At 39.3% G+C, this 24,854-nt stretch overlaps 2 protein-coding genes across 12 annotated transcripts in view; one reads left to right on the top strand and one right to left on the bottom strand.

The window, feature by feature from the left end:
• Nucleotides 1-13,002, bottom strand: part of FBXO36 (F-box protein 36) — a 31,050-nt gene extending 18,048 nt beyond the window's left edge. The window contains exon 1 of the mRNA XM_076340957.1: nt 12,907-13,002. Within this exon, the coding sequence (XP_076197072.1) occupies nt 12,907-13,002 (96 nt within the window). The remainder of the gene's footprint in view (nt 1-12,906) is intronic.
• Nucleotides 13,003-13,395: 393 nt separating this feature from the next.
• The window catches only part of TRIP12 (thyroid hormone receptor interactor 12), an 82,212-nt gene continuing 70,753 nt past the window's right edge, over nt 13,396-24,854 (top strand). For 8 of the 11 annotated variants that reach the window (XM_076340951.1, XM_076340950.1, XM_076340949.1 and 5 more), the window contains exon 1: nt 13,515-13,577. The gene's annotated coding sequence lies outside the window, so the exon portion shown is untranslated. Of the gene's footprint in view, nt 13,495-13,514; nt 13,578-21,237; nt 21,377-24,854 lie in introns of those variants that run through there. The other 3 variants (XM_076340942.1, XM_076340941.1, XM_076340943.1) reach the window with 3 other exon arrangements.

Here is a 24,854-nt window from a genome sequence, read left to right as displayed (position 1 = left end):
GACTTAATATGTTCACCAATTAAAGCAAGTCTCCAACTGTGCTAGGCTAGTGAGCAGGCAAGCTTTTATTGCTGCTATACAGTCACTTCTTAAATATTCTTTCACTTTCTGACTGGCTACTCAGGGACAATGTCCCACCTGTCTGCTGACTAATTAAGTACTGTTACTTGTATATATTTATGCCTCCTGCCATTTATAACAGGTTTCTATTAAAAAACAAAAAATCAGTATTCTAAAGTTTTAGATAGTGATCAATAAACACAAGTGTACATAAATATGGATGTTAATATTTGCATAAGAAAAGTAGTTCTTGTAAGTTAGCAGCAATTTAAAGAGAAGACTGATTGGATTAAATGACCATCTTCAGGGTTCAACATTATTTCTTCTTCTTGATATACTGAAATTCAAATGTAATAAAACTCTTCAGTTTATTGAAGTACATAGAATACATTTGAGTTAAAATTAGAACATTTATAATGCACTTAAAATTTAAGACCTACTTAAATTACTTTTAGAGTAAATCTCAAGGCAGTGAGGAATAGTCACATAATGCTGTTAAGGTACAACACACGTACAAACTGCAGACCTGCCTGTTTCTTTAGAAAGATCTAGAAAGTAATAATGCCTCTCTAGCCTTTATAGTTTGCACAACATTAACAAACCAACTGTGCTACTTCCATTGCAACTGTTTTCTTTAACAAACATCCAGTCGTCTTAATTACAAACTCTACAAACTATTTCATAACGATTACAATTTACAGCACATTTCCTACGGTCTTGGAGAAAGATGGATTCAGGAAGGGTTATGTGATTTGAAGTTTTTACTTCCCTCTCTCTGTATGATTACAGAATAAACCAGAGTTGATTGTTATGATTTCTTTGACTTTTTTCTTTTTTTTTTTAAATTAAATAAAGCTTTTATTTTTCTGCTTGATTTTGAACATTTGCAATTAAAGCTGTTACTTTGCTATGATTGGCCAAAGGAGATTATTTTGAGAGTTGATTTGGTTAATATGCAAGAATGTGAACAGTGTTCACGAGCAAATGCAGGCTAGCAGAATGAACTACAGTGGTTCCAAGGGGGGTGTGTGTGCGCGCGCGTGCATGCGCGTTGGGAATAATACTTGTGTACCTCAAAATTACTGGCAGGTTTTGACCTGCTCCATTGGATAAGAAGGTAAAACAGACTATCAACAGGTTGCGGTTCATGAAGCTTTCATTTATTTAGGGTTCCCAGAATTCTTTGAAGGAAAACTTTCTAGGAGTAAGAACAAAAAAATGAACATCTGGATGCAACAGTGCAAGAGTTCACCAAACTGAAATTAAACTAAACCCATACACTGATGCCATTCCACATTTCAGGCATGCACAATATGAAATCAAATAGGTACTAGCTGCTGCCTGTTATGTCTGTGAAATTGGATGCTTTTCGCTCTTCTGGCAAATTGTTACCTTTTTTCCAAATTTAGAGTAGGGCTTACAACACCCGTGCTTCATTTGACAATTGCTACAAAATTCTGTGTTTGCATTTGCTATAGTACAGGAAGTTATACAAATTACTATTTTGCCTACACTGATAGGATCACATCTGTACAGGATAGTAGTTGCCTTCTCATGTGCACTCATAAGAACAGAAAAAAAAAAATCAGGTGTCTCTGGCATTTATTAGACATAGTCCATTTTTCAATCTTTCTATGGGATGTCCAGTTCAGATATACCAAAGAGGTTCAAGTGCAAAACCTAATATGCTGTGCTAAAGAAACTGTTCTACAAGAAAAAAAAAGTTCTCTTAGACCATCAGGTTGAAATTTTGGACAATAGTGCGTACCTGAAAGTTTGTACAGATTCTTCTCAGGATCACAATAGTAATCATGCAAGCCCACATACTTCCCTCCCCTATGTCTGCTTTGGTTTTGGAGGAAAAAAAAATTACTATTAATAGCAAGAAAAGATAAAACAATTTAGTTAGCAAACAAAAATAAAACAGGGACTGCAGTAGACTACAACTGTAAAGACAATGGCATATGGAAAGAAGATGACTTCCTGGTGTCAATGCAAACTGTTTCGTGAGTTGCTATTAACAAATATTTCAAGTGCATGGAGAACAAGAGAAAAGAAATGTCACAATTCCAAAATTTCATATGTAGCAACTACGAAGCTGTTCATTTTTCCCCCACTTCACTCATACTCAGAAACATCAACCCACTTCAGCTAAGGGATTATCTCTGCGTGCGTGTGTGTGCATGACTACCAAAGGCTTCCACTTAAAGTATCTGAAAAACATATTAGTAAAACACAGAAGGAAGATGGAATAAAAAGGTTAGAAAAAAAAATTGTCTTTTCCTTTGGGGAATGCAGTAGTTACATTTGAGCAAGAAATCTGCTGCCTTGACATGGTCTCTTCCCTTCCTCTCAGTTACATACCTGGTTTATTCCTATATTAGTATCTTTCCTCATTAGTTTTCCCAGAGTTTGCAGGGGGGAAAAAAAAATACAAACAACAAGGCAAGAAAATAAGCAAAAAAAAAAAAGCTGAAGATCTTTATCACAGACGCTTATAGCACAGGTGCTTTGGAGGCTAACTTCTACCTTTATACAGACTTGTGCACACAGATCAGAGGAAACAATACAAGAGCAGAAGAGTGAGAGACAATGCAGAAGGGAGGGGGGTATGTGCTGAGGGGAAAGCGGCACTATCAGAGGGAATAAAAAATGACTCTTGAGGATCAGAGTCTTCAATTATGAGCATGATACTTGCCATTTATTAACATGATTAAACAGGCAGACCTAGATAAGACCGCCACAAAGAGATTATTCCACTATTTAACAGAACAAAGGATGCTAGCTAAGTGCAAGACATAACATTGCTTTCTAGATGGGTAAGACACTGACAGGTTTCATTTGAAACCATTTCTTTCAGTTTCATCCTCCTTACTTCAGTTTCAAGGTCTCCTTGTTACGATTTCAGGTCTAGTCTATGCTTTAAATGTCGTCTTTTTTTTTTTTTTTTCTTTCTTCACTGGAGGAAAAAACCAAACAACAGAACAGTCAGACTCCCTGCTATGTGTATAAAAGTCCCAAAGCACAGCAGTGTTACAATGGAAAGTCCTTTTCTAGGGAATCTGCATCTTCTTTAGCAGGGTATGTACATGTATCCCGCAATCCTTTTTATTACAGATGAAGTCTTAGTTCAATCATACCACTGCTCTCTTCTTGGATACTTCTCATCATCCTGATTTGTATATATCTGCAACCAGTCTAATCTAATACCTGCTGCAAACTGTTTTCCTATGTTCTTATGTGGTCAGCTCGCTTTCAGCCCTGACATCTCTTACTCTAAATTTTGAGAAACATCTATTGCGCCGGCCTCTAAAATCTCATCACACTTTTTAAGAACAGACTAATACTCTCAATGTGTTTTTCAAAGTTCCCTTGCTGTCTATTTACAGCTTTAATTCCACCTGATCAAATGACAGCAACACTAAAGAATCCATCACATTGTGCAGGCATTCTGATATACTTGATTCCTACCCGTGTCTCCAGTTTTCAGAAAAAGCTGTGGTGACAAGTATGCCCTTTTTCTCTATCAATTATCAACTCAGTACTACAGATAGCATGCTCTCTGAAAAGTTTTTTTTTTTCTTTCTGTTTCTTCAAACACTAGTTTTGTCCAGTCCAATTTTAATTACTTGTTTTACATTAAACTTAACATGTTACCTGTAGTTTTCAGTCTCATTGTAAACTGCATAGGAAGGATTCGGCTCTAGCACCAACTTAGTGAATGCTGAAATCTATCCTTTCATTATCAGCTGTCATGATAATTTGATATGCATGTATATTAGAAACGTACATTGCATTTTTTGTCACAAGAATCTGCTTGCTCTTTTGATGCTTTCCAACTACACAGCTTTTCTTGCCTGCACTCCCAATCTGTTCTCATTCCTTTCCACTCTATTGTTCACTATCATGCTATTATGTTATTTAGAACTCTAGCTTCAGACACTCTCCTAGGCTTCTGCTTCTACAATATAATTTTGCCTTTTTTGATGAATGATTTTGATCATTTTACTGTGCACTAGCATCCTTTCTTCTAGTTACTACACTTCTCCAGATAATTTGTCTAATTCAGGTTTCATCCAACAAATGACATTTACACTGGTTGCACCCAGTGCACAATTTTAATCTAATTTAGTGAAGTCCATCCAAAAGCTGCAGGCACTTTTACTTTGGTTTAATTTAGGCTTATTTCAGTTTAACACAAATTGATTTAGTTTATACCAAATCAAAATCAAGTAAATCTTTACAATAAGCAACCATACAGCAGTTTACACCAGCTTTAGCAAGTTTGTTGAAAAACAAATTTTAAATTACACTGGTGCATCTTTAGATAAGACCTTTCATAGCCTGGCACACCTTGAGATAAAAATCCTGATCTTTTTCTTGCTTTGCCTTCTACTCTTCTTTCCTTCTTCCTTCCCTTGAAGACATTACTGAGTGCATTTAATTGATTTTTGATAAAGGAACAAAGTATAAATCTATGGTACACCTAGTCAAGTAAATGTATCTGATGGTTCTTCGTGACGAATGCTGCTGTGTAAGTGGAAAATGAAATAAGGAAAATTGGTCTTGTTTAATAAAGGCAACAAAAAAGAAGAAATAATTATTTTCCTAACTTGAAGCAGGAAGAAGGGAAACAAGACAATAGACAGGAACACAAACTTACCTTTGGTAACACAAAAATAGAATTACTCCTGAGGTTTCCCAAGACAGAGAGCAACAGGGATAAAGGCTGTACTACCTAAAGTAAGGCAAGTGAAGAATATAACTCAATCTGTCTCTGGAAGCACAAGCATTGACAATAATGAACATGTAAACAACAGACACTCAGGTAGAGTAGGAAACATTTACTTAATTAAGCAGAAGACAGTGGTGATTGCTTACCTTGAGAAACTATTACACCCTCATGACCTGAAAATCATTCTTGGCAGGTAGAACTAGATTGAGCATGATACCTTTGAAGAAAGCCACAAATATTAAAGCCATGCATAAAACTTAAAATAAAATGGGAGCTTAAACATTGCAATTCAGTGTGATACTGCTGTCTGTATACTAAAGACTAGTTACAAGTGGACAAAAACCAGCCTAGACAAAAGAAAAAATTCATCTCTAGGCTACCAGTGATACAGAAAACCAGATTAATAGCAAATAATAGTAACAGAGAATTAACTAAAATTACTGTATTATCTTTAACATGCCTTAATTGAAATTGATATGACAATATTCCAATGCATCTTCAAATAAGAGCTCAACCACTATTGAAAAAGGAATTTTATAAGCCCACATGACAGTACTAAATTATCGTAGGCTCACAAACAACTGAGCTTCACAAGTAATAACTACTTAAGGAATCAGTATCAGTTATATCTCTAATGTCAAATTCATAAATGAATGTTTCACAGGGTTAAGCATTTAGTAATGTTCAGGGAAAAAAACCCAAAACAACAACCCAAAAACCAAGAGAATTGAGTCTTTTGGGAAGGAAAAAGCCACCACTTATATTGCTGTATGTGATGCCTTCTGCAGAGAAACCTTGATCCACCAATAAGGAAAGCCCTGAAATGCCAACATTGCTACTGCAACACATCACAAATTGCATTTCAGCTGTTAAAAGTCCAAGTTTTCCTATGTCAGTTGGATTTTTGTGCTGGATTACGTCTTCAATATTGCAGCATGACCAGAGAATTCCCAAGTCTTCCCCAAAACCTTATGGATAAGATCTAGCAACTCCATACATCCAGAGGTGGTGCATTATGGAAGAAGTGAGAGATACTATCAGACATCCAAACTATAGCACAACATCACAACATGGTTAAACCAACGTATTTTAGCTTTGGACAGAAATACCCAACAACAATATTCATGTTTTTTCAATACAGCATTATTTCCCCAGAGAAACTTGCCATTTTCCAAGCAGCTCTACTGTTTACTTAGATATCTGAATTAGAGACAGCAAAAAAGCAAAGGAGATTTCCCTATGTATTTTAGGCTTAACAAACATTCTCCTGATAATTATTGCTTAATACTGTGTGATACCATTACCATGAAAGTGTTCAGTTATTTCAGAAATACACTTTTTCAGCAAACCAGAGCATTTCCTGAGCTGGAACAAAATGGCTTCCTCCTCCTGAAGTCATCAAACTATGCTTGAAATTATTTTAATTTAAGAAAACAACAACAAAAAGTTGCTAGTTTTATGCAATTAAAGTCCTCTATGCAAATAGCTCATAACAAAACTATTGTCTTTTTAAACTCCCTTTAGAGCGCTCTTTTGGTTTGTTAAGAACTCAAATTCTCCGTTTGAAATGTCAAAGAAGAGACTTGAATAGAATTGGTCCAGCTAGGCAATCACTGCTATGGCATCCTTCAGGTTTCAAATGCAAATAAAATAGCATGACTTTGAAAAAGGTTCATCTCCCACAGATCTTTACTTAAAATCAGATTTATCTTGCAAAAAAATTGTTTCGTATAACATGAAATTAATTTCAGCTTAATTACTATAATAACATCTGTTATTTCCCCCCCCCCCCCAATCCATCTGGCTTAAGCACTTCAAACAGCATCTTCTGTCAATCAAATAGGTTATATATCAAGTGTCATCATTAAGACTTAAAAACAAGCCCAAGATACGAAGGCAACACTTAGTTAACTTTATAGTACCATTTTTCAAAATGGAGGAACTTGGATTTGCAGGTTTCAATAGAGCCTGAAGGTACTCACAACTGAAAAACAACCAGCCCACAACTAGTAAAAAAATCACTTACTACTGTCTCCTAAAATTGAAGTTTTATTGACAATGCAAGATTTAAGTGCTGTAGGTTCAGATTTTTTACTTACAACTAAAAAAAGCCAGAAAACAACTTTATTTTTAAAATGAAAACAATTAATTACAGGATCTTTTAAGAAAATATTGTAGTTCTTGGTACCCAAAATAATACGCTGTGCTCAGAATATATTGATTTAATCAGAAACTGATTGAAGATGTAGAAGTGAACACTGAACAATAGGAGCAATGATGGATAAAGAACAGTCATCAGAACTGTTTGCCTAGTTACTTACACTATTTGCTCATCTAAATGTCCTGTATATATTTGTTAGAGAATCTAGTTGCTGATCGCTGACCAAACATACAATTCTGCAGTTATATATTTGATAAAATTCAGTTATCCTGACTGTTATATGAGTAGATCATATATGGAATATTGCACAGAACGACATTAGTTTTGCATATATATGATGCCTGCCTTTTATGGGTAAGTAGCTAAACATTTCACTAACATGACAAAATCCTCTGATTAGTGCAGCATTCATTAAATGGTGACAGATGCTAGTATTAATTACACGTTGAGTGGATCATTTTCCCCATTACGTTTCTTTTGTTACCAGCCTCATCTTTCTGGTTATCAGCCTGTCCTATAAGCAGATTAAGCACCAGCCTTTTTTTTTGGGGGTGTGTGGGGGTGTGTCTATATTCCTTGTTTGACCAAAATGAGCGACCAACCTTTTCGACACTACCCCACCATATGGATTCCTTTCTTGTACTTTTCAAAACCTGTCCTTATCATCTGCTAGACAATTGATAAGAAATTTTATTTTGAAAGGTTATTTGTGTGGCTATCTCAAGTCATCTTATGTTTAATGTTGGAAGTCATACAATTTATTACTTGCTTCATACAAACACATATTGTCTATTGTTGTTTGTGACAAACCTTGCCAAATTATAACTGGCATATCAAATATTAATTTGGCATTTCAAGAGTGATTGAAAAACATGTACAGTGAAAGGTAGATGGAAAGGCATATGTTAAACAAGTTGTCATCCTTGATGTCAGTTTTGAGACAAAAAAGATTCCCATTCTATGTAATATTACATGCACTCACATGAAACAAAAACTATCCACTGTTCCCATGAATTCTAGCAGGATTCCTAGTACACATTTTATGGCCAAGCATGTTTTTCTATTTAGTATGTTTATCCTGACAAGTACACCAACTTCTCCTCCATAACAACTCAAAGCAATCCAGGGCGGGGGGGGGGAGAGAGAAAAGAAATTGAAAAGTACAAATGGCAAAGTCATTGATTTAGAAATAATTTCTGCCATAAACCAGAAGGTTATAAATTGAAAGTTTACAGAGGAGAAAGGCATTGGAATAATAACGATCAAAGGATGATCAAGAGTCACTAATGTGATTTTGGTAGAGAAAGTTAAATACAATCCTAAAATTTAAATCACATAGAATTTTCCAGAAGACACAAGGAAGTAACAATGCCTTTGCACATGGCACTCGTAAGACTTATTATTATTAAGAACAAAAGTTCTAATGGGAAGAAATGCAGCAAAAAGACAGTAAAGTGACCAGGAAGTAGAAAGTCTGTTTCACAAGCGGAGACTGAAAAAACAAAACAAACCCTATCAAGAGGGCATATTTATTAAATATATATAACATTTTATAGATATATACACATACACACACATGTATACACACATATATAACATTGTTACCTACACAAAAGGGCAGTATTCAAGCTAAAAGATAACCACACACAAAATAAGCTGTAAATTAGTCTGTATAACTGCATTTCTAACCATCAGAGAAGTGGTGATCTGGAGCAGTTGTTCTGTGTGAAGTAGCAAGGCAAAAAAAGCCTCACAACCTTTGAAACCCATCAAGTCCCATTTATGCTATGAAGATCTATTACGTGGCTGGATGAAACAGCAGGGACTAGGACTTGATGACCTGAAGTCATCTCTTTCAGTCTTGTATTTCTGCAGTGGGACTGGTAGATGCCCACACGGGAAATATGTGGGATATTTTCCCTGCATTTGTAAAGTTATGATTGCAGCCTTAAAATAGCTACTTGAAAAAAAATTCTTTTCACTGATGGTTCAAAAAATCTCTCCTTCTACACAATCCAACTGGTTGAACTGTATTCCATGAATACTCACTTATGTATCTGTACCTCTATACAGTCTACTTTTAGAAGAGCTATTTGCAATGAGTTACAAGGCTCTCCTCCTTATTCTTCCTCCTTGAAGTAGCTTATGCAGAAACTAGTTGGTAATCTTCCCTTCCTAACTTCTCAATGGAAGTGCATGCTCACTACTGGGTAGTCAATACCTTTGTTTATAAAGTCCTGATTAATGGCTCTAATTTTCAAATGTAATTGAAATTGAATTAGTATCTGGGATGGAAGCTGTCCCTTGCTGCAAAACGAAAGTTACCATCAGGGTCTCCTTGTCACATTTTGGACACAAATACATCCGCACAGACAAGTAGGTGTATTTCTAGCTATTTTTTTTTTTTTCAACTACTGTTGCATTTGATTGGTTAGAAGAGTTCAAAGTAGCCTCTACTTTTGTCTGCTTCCACTATCTTGTTTGCCTGCAGCAGGCCTTGCTTTCCTTTTTCCAGGTGTCCTAGTTTCTCTAGATTTGAGTTAAACACAAACAAGCATGCTGAAGTACACCTTGCTATTATTACAGTTGACAATATTGAAAGTAATAAATAAATGTTTTCAAATTTATTTTTGCAGTAATAAAATAATTCACATGCTTACAGCTGAGGATGTGTGCCCCTGTGGTATCACACCCTAGATACTCTTTTTGTCTGTCTGGTCCTCTTTATTTGACTATTGTCCTATACTTAGCTTCAGCAAACTTCTTGGTGTATGCTTAACTCTGCTCTCAGAGACGTCCTTTCTTTTAATTTACAGCAATTCCAGTTAATTTATTTTTAGTTATACAATATACAACAGTTTGGGCCTACTGTACTGATATTGAGGCAGTAGCAGACTTCAAAAATGCCTTCGGGAGAACATCCCTAACATATCAGGTTGCATGATGGAAGAAAGATGTCAATTCCCTAGAATGAGGGAGAAAGCTAAACAAAGGCACAGACATTTCACATGGCTTGTTTGAACACAAAGCCTGCTGCCGTGGACTTGCTTTTCCTCCCAGATATGGCCTCCTTGTCCGACTAAATTTTTTGCCCTACCACATTCTTAAGACCTTCTGTATTTGTACAGGATTTCTGGTTCTATGACAGTTTGACTCGATAGTCAGCTGATACCTGGAAATCCTGGCCATGACCACACACACTCTGGAGCTGTATAAGACGTGCTCAGTAAATTAATAACTTCATCCTGAAGGAGTTGAATTTACTGCTCATGTAAAGCCCAAGTAGACCATCCAAAGTACAGCAACACTCACAGAAATATGGGAGCCTTCATACAAATCCACCATGCAGCCACAAGCTCCATTTTTGTTTTTAAAGAAAAACAATGGACTGTTTTGAAACCACTGACTTCAAAGAATGGGACTATTCAAAGTAGCAAATTTCAGCATTCATGTAACTATGTGCAGGGTTGGAAGCTTAGACTGCAAGGTCTCTCAGGCAATGACTATTTATTAGGAGACTGCAAAATAGCATACTGGGAGTGTGAACTAACAACTAGGCCTCCTAGATGCTAACACAGTATGGCTAAATATATTTTACATGGTACGTAACCTGGCACATCAGTGATGCATATACCTTCAATTACTATTTTTCACACAGATCTCTTCTCAGGAGACTCCACAGCCTGCAGAAACTAGCTAGCATCCAGAAGTTTCATGTGTATAGCAGTTAAAACTGCAGAGATTACTTATGTGAAGTTAGTTGTTTTCAGCAACAGTGAATTCATATGTGATTGAATTAGGAAGTTTTGCTGGAATCAGATACGCCAGCTTCAGAGGATATAGTGATATATTCAAATACATATGTTCACTGCATCATACCATACTCAAATGATCTTACTGTCATAAAATCAAAATGAAGTTTTTCAAATAATCCAAACCAGTTCTTTTTCAATGACACTAACTTCCTGGTAATGCTTCTGTACAAAAAACATTTACAGAATAATTTTAACTTACTTCCATTGACAGTTACAAAGCTTTTGCACAGTTTACGTTAACTGACTTCGGTTTGTTTAAGAATATATTTGGGCAGCTGAAAACAAAACCAAAAATAGATATCTGAAGTGTTTGACAGGAAACCGATATGAGAACCAAAAAACTGAAGATAATAACAATAAGGAACATCTTATTTTTATTATCTGAGTGCAAAAATGAATGGTAAAAAACCCATAGCACTCGATTACATATTCTATGAACAAGCTCAGCACTGATACGATTCCCATGAGGTCAATGGCACAGGCCCATTACAAGACTTCAGCTACAGAAAAGCACGTGTTTCCCAGCTATTGTGCAGCATTGTAATTACTCTCAATTTTGGTGGAACTCAAAGCTCCCTAAGGTTGCCTTGTTAGTTCTGCCTTAAAAAAATTTTCTGAGGAGAACGAAACCAAAACCCCTTCTGAAACTGCTAAAGGCACTGGTGATTTAAAAAGAAAATCTTGGCACCAGAGAGACCAAAAGAAGGAGCATATAATATACAGAACACAGATCATTTGGAATTGCAGCTGAACTTCAGTCTGTCACCTCCCCCTCCCTCTAATTTCTCAATTACAAACCTGACAATTCCCTCATCCCTGGAGGAAAATATGTTCACAATTTTGGTTTACTTTGGGAAAACAAAACAAAAACTTCCTCCTAGTTTCAAAATATGCTGGTTTTTTGTTCCAGTGAGACATTTTAAAAACTTTCTCAGAAAAATTTTTGAAACTTCACAACTTCTAAATCAGTATGTCCAGCCTGGGACAAGCATCTATGTTCATCTCTTATACATACAAAGTCAACCCAGTCAAAAATAGGTCAAAATGAAACAAAAATTATAGAAGACTTGCATTTTTATTTCATAACCTTACAAACTCATAATCAGATTTGTGAAATCTCATTCATTTACTGTCAAATATTCCTCATCGATGATTATTATTAGATTGTTCTGAAAAATGCTCATCTAGAACATTTTGCAGCATTTTTCAGAAAAAGTTCAAAAAAGTATCTTCCAGGATATTTATCATTGCTTATTTCCCTGATTGGAAAACCAGTTACATACACAGCCATAAGGCAGGACACCTAAACATCTTCAGGTACCACATGGAAAATATACACAGTCTTCCCATTCCCAGATGGGCAGTTTAATTTTATTTTCCTGGAATGAGATGTTAGGCTATTGTTTCCCCCCACCTTAAGTCTAGTCACTGTGAGACTGCGGCTAAACTTGTCTTTCGTTAGTAGGAATACTGTGATGTTACTTAAGGATCTGTTATTTATTTACTTTAAATGTTAGTATCTCATTTATTTGTGAGGCATTGCTGAGAGTAGACTTAAGTTTGCTTTAAGGTTACAAAATCACCGATGTGTGTACTTTTTCTCAAGGCTACTAACTCGCCGTTTCGAAGGATCTTTTTTCCCCTCCCTTCCTCTGGTCCTCACCCAGAGCTCCTTCCCACAGGCTTGGGATACTCTAAGTAGAATGAATCTCCCACATGCAGAGGCTCCTCGTCCAGGCACACTTTCACCTGTGCTAGGAAATAACCCTTTTTGGTAGCAAACCCTTACCTGCTCCCCAGCTACTTGCCGACACCGCATCCCAAGGCTGCGGCAAGGCGTTCCCAGCCCTCAGGAGGCCAAACCAGCAGCACTTAACTGGTAGCGCCTCCCGGGTCGCTGCCTAGCGGCGTTAATAGGCGACCCCCGCCCTTCCCCTGCGAGCCCCTCCGTTCCTCACCAGCCCTTCCCTAAGGACGGGCCCTCACTAAAGCCGCTGCCGCCTCAGGAGCCGGGGGCAGGCCCCAGCTGCCTTCCTTGCCGGGCGGAGGAAGAAGCGGCGACCATGAGGTGAGGGGAAAAGACCTGCGGGGCGGGGCAGACGCCGCTCCCCGCCCGCGGGCAGCCCGGCACCCACCTCCCGCCGGGTGACGAGCAGCTGGCAGAAGTCCTTGCTGGGGGCCGGGGCCTGCCCGCGCGTCTCGAACACCTCTTCCCCCAGCAGCGACGCCATTTTGGGACGCTGGAAGGCGGTGTCTATGGCAACCAGGAAGAGGCGGACATCACGCGGGGTCACCGGGAGCCCAACCCCCTCTTAAAGGAGCAGGGCCGGTAGTAACGCCGTGGCCGGGCAGGGTCCTCGCCCCCGCCGCCGGCAGAGCCCCGCTCCCCCGCCGGCTCCACCCCCCTCCCGCGCCCCCCGCCCGCACCCGAGGGGAGACACTCGCGCGGACCCAGGGGTGACGACCCCGGCGGAGGGATACTGACCGCCGAACGCCGACCCCGCCGAACGGAGGGAGCGGGGCGCTCACACGGCCGCAGCGGGGGCTGCGAGGGGGGCGGCAGCCGGGGCAGGGGCCGCCCGTCCGCCCGGGGGCCGCGCAGGCCCCGGCGGAGCCCCGGCGCCGGGAGAAAGTAGTCCCCCAGCCTCCCCCTCGCGCCGCTGGAAGGGGATCGGCGGCGGAGGCGGCGGACGAGGCGCTGCTCGGTGCTGCGGCTTCAGCTGGTAATTGAAGGGAAGAGAGGCGGCTGCTGCCGGGAGGAGGGGAGGCACGGAGCGTCTGCGGAGGCCGCATCGGGACAAACTAGGTACCCGGGGCCCCTCCGCTCTTTCAGGGGGCGCCGGGGAGGCGGGCGCGGGGCGGCGTGGCGCCGAGCCCCTCGGCAGCCTCCGGGCCGGGCGGCCGGGCCTGTTGTGTCATCCCCGGCGTTAGCCGAGCTGCCCTTCCCGGTGGCCCGGGGCAGGGGGAGGGGAGCAGCGCCATCCCGGAGCATTGTTGCGGATGGGGGGGTCGCGGGGGGGGGGGGGGAGACGGGGACGACACGACGCCGCGCTGGTGAGTGTGTGTGTGTGGGGGGCCCGGAGGTGTGTAACGGGGCGAGGGGAGGGGGCCCTCGGTGAGGAGGGAAGGGGTGGAAACGGAGCCGACAAAATGGCCAGGCAGTCACCGGAGCCCGCTCTGGGGACATCCCCTCTCCCCCCGGCGCCGGGAGGGCTGCTGCCCGCCGCCTCGCCTCGCCCGGGCTGCCCGGCGTGTGGGGGGAGCGCGGCCTCCCCTCTCCGGGCCCTGTGTAGCTGCTGATACAAAAGGGCAGTGTCAGTGTTGACACTGCCGTACCGATTTGTATGCCCTTCCCCGTCTTCTCCCTCCCCCACTCCGGTTGGCCCCCTTTTCCCTCATGGCTTGCTCTTTCTTCTTTTCTTTTTTTTTTTTTTTTCTTTTTCTGAAGGTGCTATCGAATATCTTACAGGAAAAAATAGCAACTCCTCTTTCCTTCCCCCGTGCCCAGCTCGATAAAAATGCTAAATAATCGGCCGACGTCCATATTTCACAAGCTTTTGGGGGGGGGGAGGAAGAAGGTGGGAAGAGAATGGAGGCGCCTGTAGGGTCGGAGTTACAGTGCTGGCTGCCCACAAGAGGGGTTATTTTCGCAGTTAATGTTTTAGAGCTGATGTTTTTGTTGCTTTCAGTCAAGAAGCAAGTTGCCTGGTCCTCGCGTTTGCTTGCATAATGCGTCGTACTTGGAGGCTGATCAAACGCTGGGTTCTGCCTTTCCTGCCTGGCTCTTCCTCCTTCCCCTTCCCCGGCGGGCTGGGGGGGCTGGGGAGTGGGAGAAGTTTTGAGGTGCTGGTAGCACTGACGCCAACGGCCTCCTGGTTACTGCTCTGGTTATCTGGGGCTGGGAAACAAACCGATACCGGGGCTTTCGCCAGACCTGTAGGCCCGTCTTCCTGCTGTTCAACTTTTTTATTGTTCCCCCTTCCCCCCCCCCCCCCCGCCCCCTTCCTAGTGCACTGGCTTTCTCGACAGCCAGGGGTTTTCACAGAACGGGAGTCCGAAAGTCTAGACTGTGAACCGGAAAATAATAGGGGAAAGAATGGAAAGTTATGTCAAGGGCTTTGGGGGAAAAACATCGACGTATCGAACAAAGGTCCTGCCTGTATTGGAGAGAGAGGCCTGCATGTGAGGCCTGATTGTGTCGCATTTACACACGGGGAAGAAATGAGTGCTTGGTACTGGCCTAAATTTATTCTGTAAGTCTGGCATGCAACTTGGGAACATTTTTAGAGTGTGTGCAGTTTGTTTTGAGGGTGGTTTTACTCTGTGTAGCAATCCAATAATAATTTTAATTTGAAATATTTTTTCCAAAAGATTGTCTAGTGGTTTTTTTTTCTTTCTGCCTTGTTCAGCAGAAATAATATTGATCTGGAGGTTCTAACACCGTAACACAAAACTTTACTCAAACAAGATAACTTCCACAGTTTATGTATTGTATGTGTTACTAATATTGAGCTTCCTGGTGCTTTAAAGACTGTCAGAAAGAGGAGTTGAGTAGTTACCACCTGACAAATATGAAGTACATCCTTCATAGTGAGAAAGAAGAGGAATTCTAATGACTTAAAATTTAAATTAATTTTACAAACTTTTCTTAGGGGAACTGTCACTGTGGATATACTTTCTTTGTAAGACTTTAAAAGTTAGCAAGCATTGCTGTGATTACTTCTGTTTATCTCTGGTATATTCTCTTCTCTCCAGTTCTCTCTCTCTCTCTCTCCCCCCTCCCACCCCCAAGCCTAGACTTCTAATTGTACAGGGGTGTGTTTTTTGGTATTTGATTTCTGCTCAAACAGATTTGTGAGGTTTTTCATTATGCTGAAAGTTTTTAAATATATTTTATTTTTTATATATGTATAAAAATATGCATAGTGAACATGAAAGCAGTACTTGAAAAATAACTGTATACCTTTCTATTGTTTGGTAGCCTATTTAATAAATATAGGAAGGAAATATATTTATGAAAATATTAGTATTTAAGTTTTTGCAGCTAATATTTTAACAATTAATGTTATGTTTGAACTAAGATGTTTAAAAGCAGTGTTCTGGTGAGTAAATACTGTAAATAATACTTCTAGTTTTCAGAAACTTACGTGTTTTTAACTTGTAATAGTTTCTATATTTGTAAAATGTAGCTGATTGTGAATGGCTCTGTTTTGTACATACACTGTTTTTGATCTTAAAATGGAAGGGTATTTTCAGTTTTTATTGTTCGGTGTATCCTGTTGCTGTGGTAGAAATACAGGTAATCTGATTTTTTCTTTTTTTTTTTTTTTTCTCCCCCCCAACCCTAGGGTCTCTCTGAAAAAATGGGGAGTAGTAAGCTTGAACTGACAACTTTAAGTCTGAATGTTCTTCAGTCTCCAGATGGCTCCATAGGTAGGAGCCTAAAAAGGTCTTAGCTGTTAGTAGAAAAATTGTAGGTTGCCAACAGTGTGGCATTACTACTTATTAATATAGCAGATCTGCTTCAGTAGGAGTGCCGACCTGTTGAATAAGAGGCTTATGAAAATGGAGTCTTTTGATGTCGTGCAAAAGTTCTTCAGGCCAAAGTGACCATTAGGGAAACAACCTGTATCTTCCCAGTAAATGAATAATCAGAACTGTCATTCTCAATCAGGAATCATGCACAAGTTCATTTTTTATTTTCCTTTTTGTATTGCACTTTAACTGTTTGTCTTCAAACCCAGAATGCAAATATTATAGAAAAAAATTTTTAATTAAAACTTGTTCTTATAAAATCATTCCTAAATTTGAGGTCCAAAGCTATAGGCAACAAAGACACTGTAGTCCTTCTGCAGCAGTTTAGCGAAAACGTAATGCAGTTGACTTTAATGTCATGAATGAAGCCATGACGAATTTTTTTGTGGGTCTCTACATCACTGATAAGTATTTACTCAGTTATTTACTTTGAGACAATCCAGGAGGGTAACCTGACTAAATTCCTTCTGTTTTTATGCAATGAAGCTGAAGCATGAGTAGGAAGGTTATTGTTTGACTAACCTACATGTTTGTACTTAATTTGCAGCGTAAGTGAATCTCAGAACTATCTGTGTTAATCTTATGTTTATAGGCCATGCTATATTTTCTAACAAGCTAATTAGTAAGCATCATGTAGAACACTTCTGATCATGGGTCTGTCTTCTGTCACACTGAGACTAAATTATTGTGACAAAGTATAATCAAATCCCGAAGTTGTACGACATGGTGTACTGTCACATTGTCAAAAACTTAATCTGTATGTTTCTGGGATCTCCCGTTGCCCTGTTGGATGATCGTGTCCTGTTCATCACCTGTCAAATTAGTAGCACTCCCTGTAAAATACTTTGTGGACTCTATGACCTTCTTAATAGTGGAAACTTTTCACCAAGCTGTCATTGCCCCTTTCAGTACTGACTCTGAAGGTAGTAGTACATCTGAATTTTTTGGTAGGGTAACAGATTACCTTTGGGTCAGTGGGTTTATTTTTCTGAAGAAGTAATACTTACTTTGAATTTGCTCTTAATATTTTAATCTATATATAGTATCATAGCAGATTTATGGCAGTATATGAACCAACTTCTTGTTGAATGTTTTCATAGCTAAGTTTTGATTCGGGACATGAGGTTGGTAACTGCAAAAAAACCCGTCACATTAACTTTTTCTTTTTTCCTTCCTGATATTTTTTCAATTTACATGAAATAATGTGTTTCTCAAGGAGCAGAACTATTTTCAGACTTCTCGCTGGTGATCAAGTATGACAAAATGCTTGTATGTAGCTGCTTGTTTCAGGATGTCTTTTTTAACAAAATGATTGACTTTAAAACGTGAATTCAGCAATCTTCTGGAAATAGAAAATTTCTAGCTACACATGATATCAAGTGTACAGTCAGTGTGAAAGACAGCACTATGTCAACTAGCTTCTCCACTGCATGCTTTCAGATACCAGTGATGATTACTTTAGTGCGAAGGTTAGTTTTGAAGGGCAATTGTTCTCCTAATCCTGCCATGTGATAAAATTTTTCTCATCAAGTTGGTAGAATCTGACTGTGTAAATATGCAGTCATATTCTCCTTTAATTCTGTCTGGCAGCCAGGGTTCGAGCACACATAACCAATCTGTTTACTCTCACTGTCTATAATAAGGCTTGTCTTGCAATGTACTGAATGTTGCCAGTCTTACTTGACTCATGAACATGCTTGGTACAAATATGGCAAAAAATGGCCATGTATAAGAGCAATAGATAGTCAACTTTTGAAGTGAAGACTTGTATAGGAAAAACTGGAAAAGTTAGGTGTATATCAACAAAGTTAATCACAGTGATTTAATACTGGACTTCAATATTAAAGATGTGTGAGAAGTACTAGCAATGGTGTTCAAGCTATAGTTGCCTTCAGTTGCTCCAAAAAAGCCTCTCTTGCCATGATTCATAGCGTAAGCCAGTTTGGAAAGGACCTCTGGAGGTCACTTGGCTCTGTTCACCACTTGACTTTATCTACTCTTGAATAAATAGTTTTTCGTTGATCACTGTACTGATAAAATAGCTCCATCTTCTTGAGTGGTAAGAAAGGAAAAAAAAAAAACCAACAAACCTACAAAGGTACATATGGAGAGGAAACTGGAAGGATTCTATAATGTGTAGCAGTACAATGCTTGTCTCATGGAGCAGGGGGAAGTCACAGTTTCTCAGTGTCTTCTGAATGGATTGGTCTGCTTTGCAATGGTGTCCACAATAAAGTGTGCATGCTGAACTGCAAAGATTTGACCTTCTCAAAAGGTATGAAAGGGTCTGAGTCATCTCCTGGAATGTGAACCTTGAGTTGTAGGGAGCAATTTGGTATTTCAAAATGGAAGCTAAGGTCCCTGGTACTTCTTGAACAAGGCGGCTTTTTAAGATCTGAAAGGCAAAGTATATTTCATGTTTATTCTGCTTTCAGAGTAACTTGTTGCTGACAACCCTTGTTTTATTGCATAACATCCAAATAAGTAAACTTAGCATAAAGAAGGGAAACTATTTGTTGGACTTCTGTAAAGGTGGAAGTGAAAGAGTACAAATGTGTTCTTTATTTTCTGATGTACATGTGTTATTTGGGGACGAAGGTGTTAAACTTTCAGAAGGCTGTCTAGTCATGAGACGGGCATTAGACTCAATACCAGCAATGTGCATCTCCTTCAGATTTGTGGCTGACTGCTGTTGTGTGTTTAAAGCATGGTTAATATCGATTGTTATTAATGCAGAGCAGTAACTCTAATGAGGAATTTTTACTTTGATTTTTAGGGATAGTTCCTGAAGGTAGAACAATTAGGGAAAAATAGGCCTGGGACAAACCTTCGTAGGTCATCTAGTACATACTTATGCTCCAAGGTAACTAGGTCTAGTCTTACGCTATCTTTGCTTTTAGAAAGCATGCATGCTGTTTTGTTCTCCCTCATCTTTCTCCATGTCTAACTTCTGCCTTATTTGCCTTGCTATGAGCTTGTTATGGTTTGTCTTACCCACTCTGGGTGGGAGAAACGATCTTCTCTCTGTACTGTGGGCTTTTCTGTGTTTGAAGTCTGTTCTGTACCTCCTTTCTTAGTCCAAGACTGCTTAGATGTAAAAGTAGAAGTACAGGTAAATAAATGTGGAAATCAAAAATACACTTTTATGTAGTATTGTCTAAGTTGAAAACATGAATTTTTTAGGAGCAATATAAATGAGTTGGGGCAGCAAAAAAGGAAAGATGTAAACAATGTATAGTAACACTGGTGATGGTGGACTTCAACATCCCCCATGCCTGCCTCCCTCTCTCCCCCCAGTCCCCCCAGCCCAAAGAAAAGGAAAAAGAAAAAATGCACGCTCCCCCTCCCAAACAATCAAGGCACTTGCCTTAAATGTCCTTGATGCTGGTATAATGATTAGATGCTTACTTTAACTCCTGGAGTTAGTGAGGAGAAGCTGCCTTTACATCATATACCTTTGTGGAATATGAGTCTGTGGTAGATGTCTATTTTTTGACAAGATAATATTGTGAGATGTGGTTAACATCAGGGCTAGAAGATGGCATCTTATCCATGTTAATAATGTTCTGTGTCTTCTAATGTCAAACCCCTTATGTAATTAGCTTATTCGGTATAGAGAGTGTCCCTTCCTGGAAGGTGTGTGCAGTGTAACTGAACCTTCTGATCACAGGTGAGATGTGGCTATGCATTTAAAGAGAACTAATGAAGAAAGTAGCTGAAGGTGCATATTAATAGGCTGTATGCTGAATACCAACTTGGAACTCTTCCTTCCTTAGAGAGTAAATGTTCTCTTCCTCTTTATTTTGAGGGTATACTCTATTATAATCAAGCTACTGACTGGGAACTGTAACTTCTCTTTAAAACTTCACTTGTTTTGACTTTTGCAGTTGTTTCAGGTGTAATAGCTTGATGAACTCATCCATCGTAAAGGGATGAGGGGAAGGTGGGAAATAGCTGACTGGAACCAGAGCATGCAGACAGACATAGCCTGAGTGAATAGCACCTGAGAAGAAGCTGCATAGCTAGGTAGCTAGGCTTCAGATCTCTAAGTAACACCAGTAATCAAAATAAATGGATTCAAGAAATAGAAGGGGCAGGAATACCATTGGTGTACATAAAAATGCAACTTGATTTGAAGTTAACTAGAAAATTTCTGGAGAAAACACCATTTCCTCTGTATCTCATTTAAAGAAGGTGATGGAAGCTGCATAACTTAAGCCAGGATTCCAAGTGTTAAAAGCTGTGCTTTAAAGATCTGCTACAGTCTATTCCACAATGTTTTTCATGTTTATGTAATGACAGTGCATGCTGCCATATCTTACTCTGGTAGTATTCTGCCTGATTTATTTAGCAGATAGCTTTCTACAATAAAACACTGGTAATAAAATTGAAGACCTGCATTATACCATAAGATTATGCATTAAAGAAGTTAGTTTCATTCCCTTGCTCAGTTACAGTAAGCTTGGCAGAAGAACAAATATATTTCTTTGCCAAAAATAAGATACCAAATATGCTTTCTTCAGATTTCTTGTATGACAACTTTTAAGTTGATATAGTTCCGCTGCATACTCCTTATTTGTCATTTACTTACCTCAAGTATTTGTAGACTTGCAACTGAACGTAGCCATGTTTTATACTAGACTTGACAACAGGACTCCAGCTCAAAACTTTCATCAGCACTTTGTAACTCGAACTGGAAGAAGCATTGTTAGGAGAAATGCCACTGAGCACCTCAATCTGCAAATTTAAATACTCCATGGAGAAAGTGGAAACTGAGCTCTCTTCAGGTTAACTGTGAAGAGGAAAGATTAATTTTGTGGAATTTAGTATGCGAAGGAACGGTACCGCTTAAATGCCTTTCATTAATGTTTAAATACTCGAGCACTATGGTCACGGTAGTAAGGATGGGAATTTTTTTCTTTTTTTAATAGCTTAGGGGTTCTTGACATACTGCCGAAACCGAACTGGAGTTGGAACAGAATGGGCACTGAAGATTCTGACTTAACTGTGCTGTATGCAGATGAACTCAAGTAAGCTAGAACCTGAGAACTGTATATTTGGAAACTTGAGGTAAATACAAATGTAGTAATGGGTTACTTTTTAAGCGCACACTTAAAATAAATGCAGTTGCCTATGAGACTCCACTGAAGCGACAAGCAAAATAATCTCAATCTGTCACTTTCAAAATACAATGCAATGAACATACTTGTTGCTATACTTTATTGCTTCCAGAGGTTGTCTGGAGTAAAGTATATTCCCTGGGTGCGTCAGGCTTTTTCCTCTGTCACAGACTTAGCCAAAAGCTGTTAAAACTATTCTTGTAGTTTTAAATAAAGTAGATTGCTATTAGGTAACTTAATAGATAAACTTAATGTAGTTGTATCATGTATTTTTCAAAACTCTTTACTTCATGTATTTTGTTCAGATGAAGTCTGAGTTTCTGTCGGATTGAGATCTTACACTTGAATTCTAACTATGCTTCCTGCTGACATCATCTGTAGTGTCACCAGAACCACTTTGTCAACTGTTCTTAACAGTCTGACTGTTCTAAACCAGTGTTGCCTCTGTTTGTGGTATCTGTTTCATTGTTGCAGTTTCACAGCCACTTGAAATTACTGGAAACCCTGTTAGATCTCACCTGTACTATTAATGCGATTAATTTTAATCTTGTTTTAGTGGTGCTGGAGCATTTTAGAGACTTATTTGGAAGTAAGCCAAGTAGGTTGCTGTGCATCGCAAAATTGCTTAATGTGTTTTCATCTAAAAGCTGTTCACCTTCAACTAAGAAATGGTTTCTTCCTTACAGATTTTTAGATTTGCAGTGTTGTTTTCCTTCAACAAAATTATGTCAGGCTATGTGGAAAGTCAGCTCAGTAGGATGGCAAATCAAAACTAGATAGCAGGTGATATTGTTAATTGATCTAACAGAGTTAAATTAGTATTTTGACTTTCTCTGTTCTGTAACCCATTCTGAAATCTCAGTTGTCTTGAATGTTGTTAATAACTCAATTACAGAATCTCTGTTACACTTTCATAGTGTTCCTGTGTTTTTGTCTGCTAGTTCTACATGGAGCTCTTTCCAAAAAATCAAGTAGCTGGTTTGGTTTTCTGAAAGTATCAACTCTGGCATATTTCCCTCCCCCCCCACCTCACCCCCCCCCGCACACATACATTTGGGAGATATCAAATGTGAACATATGGGCACAGAGTGACACAGCAATAGAAGGATCAAGCTGGATAAACAACCTCTGCATAGAATAACCCTATCCAAAAGTGTGGTGTATGGTTTGTGGTTTTTTATTTTTAAATCCTAGAACTTGCTGCTTACTGCAGTAACTTGCTTTGTGGAGAGCAATCTTCTGCCTCCCCCCCCCTTCCCAGCAGAAGGTGTGGGGACAAGTTTTCTTTCCTTAGTCACAATAGAGTTTCAGTAGTAGGTACCATGGGACAGGACAAGAAAGCTTCACAAACTACAGGTAATACAGGTTGGCTTCCTTGCAGTGTCTTCTCTGACTTTTTACCTTCTGAGAAAGAATGGGTGCTATCATAACAAGAATGGTGTTCCAGTTACTCCCTTAGCAAAAAGATCAACATGGGGGTGCTAGCCTTTTCTAGGAACTGAGCCTTTAAGGACTTTTTGTACCTGAGCGTCTCAGTCCTGAGCAACATGAGCATCTCATCTCTTTGTTGGTTGGCCTAGTAGAGCAACAGAACTTGGTATTTGTCAGTTCTCTGTAAGGACAGTGAAGTACTACTATCTAGAAATAAGCCTAGTGAGAGACCTCATAATGTCAAAAGTGTAATCTGCTAATATTCTTGGTACATCACTTAAATCTCTAACTTGCAGCCATCTAAAAAGCAGCTAAGTGCATGCGTTGGTTTTGTTTTCATACTTGCTTTTTTAATTCTTCAGTCTCCTGGGAGATTCTTTCAGCATGTTGTTTCTTGAAATTTAAGATCATCTAATTTCCAGCCTGAAAGTTTCTCATAACTGTTTTGCCTGCTAACTGTATCAATGCTATCATCTCATTTTAAGTAATTTTCTTCTCTTGGTGTTTTACCCTTGGCACTTAACAGAAAACATTTATAACCTTCTTGTTGCCAGGCTAAATAATACAGGCTTTATTAGTCACCTCCTGTAAGAGCACTTTTCTGTTCTTTCAGTTGGAATTCATCTCTTGACCAAGGCCAACTGTGACGGGGTAGAGTATTCCAGATAAATACTTTTTTGTACAAAAGCACTGGAGAATTCTCAGTTACTCTGTAATGGTATATATATATACCTAAGCATTGGTTCTTCCTCCACCCCCACCCCCCGTTCCCCTCCAGTATCACTCTGTGAGTGATTGGAACACGTAGTCACTAATGCTTATATGTCCACTGACAAGGGCTTGGCTTATAGCAAAACTACTTGTTTTTAGTACTGAGGTATAGGATATCCATGCTGCTTGGTATTATTGTACTTCATAGCATTGTGTCTCAGTATAATTTACTGTTCCATATTTTTGATGCATACTTACTATTTTGGGGAAGAGAGGGAGAAGGGGAAAGGGAACTTGTAAGTTTTGATAGTTTTGGAAAAAATTGGAAAAAATCGGGAGTTTTGAGGGAACAGCTCTGACTTTAGATAACCATATCACCTGGGTATTTATGTTGAAATAAGCAAGGCTGTAACAATAATAAAGCTTTCATCTTATTTCATAGTTTCCTTCTATGGGTAATAGTCTGTTTATCATTACAAATACTTTCTGCTAAACTCATATGGTGATGTATTCTATTTGGATGCTACTTAGCAGCAATTGGTTGTTTAAATAGTCTTGGATTTAACAAAACAGAAATAAGATAATGAATGACCTCTCTTCTATAAGCCTGAAAATAGTAGTGAGTGTCCTGAGTTCTGCTGTCAAAAAAATTTTTCACTTCTGGAATCTACTGATGTCCTGTCACTACTGAATTAGGGTTTCAAAATTTAATTCCATCACAAGTTTAAGATTATTGCCTGCCTTCAAGTGTTACAAATATTTAAGCACCCATAGCTTACAGAAACTGTCATTTCCGACTGTTTTTCTCAACGTTGAGCCTCCGACTGCACATTCACGTAGCTGTGAATATTTTAAGTCCAGCTATGTCTAAAAGATGAAAGTACTTTAGACAAAAATACTCTTGCTGTAGTGTGTTTGCTGTAACACAGCTTTGAAACTGACAGGGGTGGAAAGCTGTAGTGTAATAGTCCTCATCAAGATCACTTGTACTCTTTTGCTACACTCTGGTTCAGTGAGAACGTCTATCTACATATGTTCATGGAGTCAACAAATACAATTTCATGGCCCTACTGACACAGTGAAGGAAGGTAGGCAGTCCTGTGAAAAGTATTTGAGAGAACCAGTCTTAAATCTTAGCTCCTCAAGAAAGGAGAGGGCCTATTCCTGGAAATACTGTCAACAATAATGGGATCTCTTTTTAAATAGTAAGGTTTTTTGTTTGTTTGTTAAAGCATCCTTAGTGTGTTTTTTGGATCACTTTTGATTGGAATACTTTAAATGCCTGA

Source organism: Aptenodytes patagonicus, chromosome 6, assembly GCF_965638725.1.
Source record: "Aptenodytes patagonicus chromosome 6, bAptPat1.pri.cur, whole genome shotgun sequence".
NCBI lineage: Eukaryota > Metazoa > Chordata > Aves > Sphenisciformes > Spheniscidae > Aptenodytes > Aptenodytes patagonicus.
Note: the sequence above shows the minus strand (reverse complement) of the source record. Positions and strands in the feature narration are given on the sequence as shown.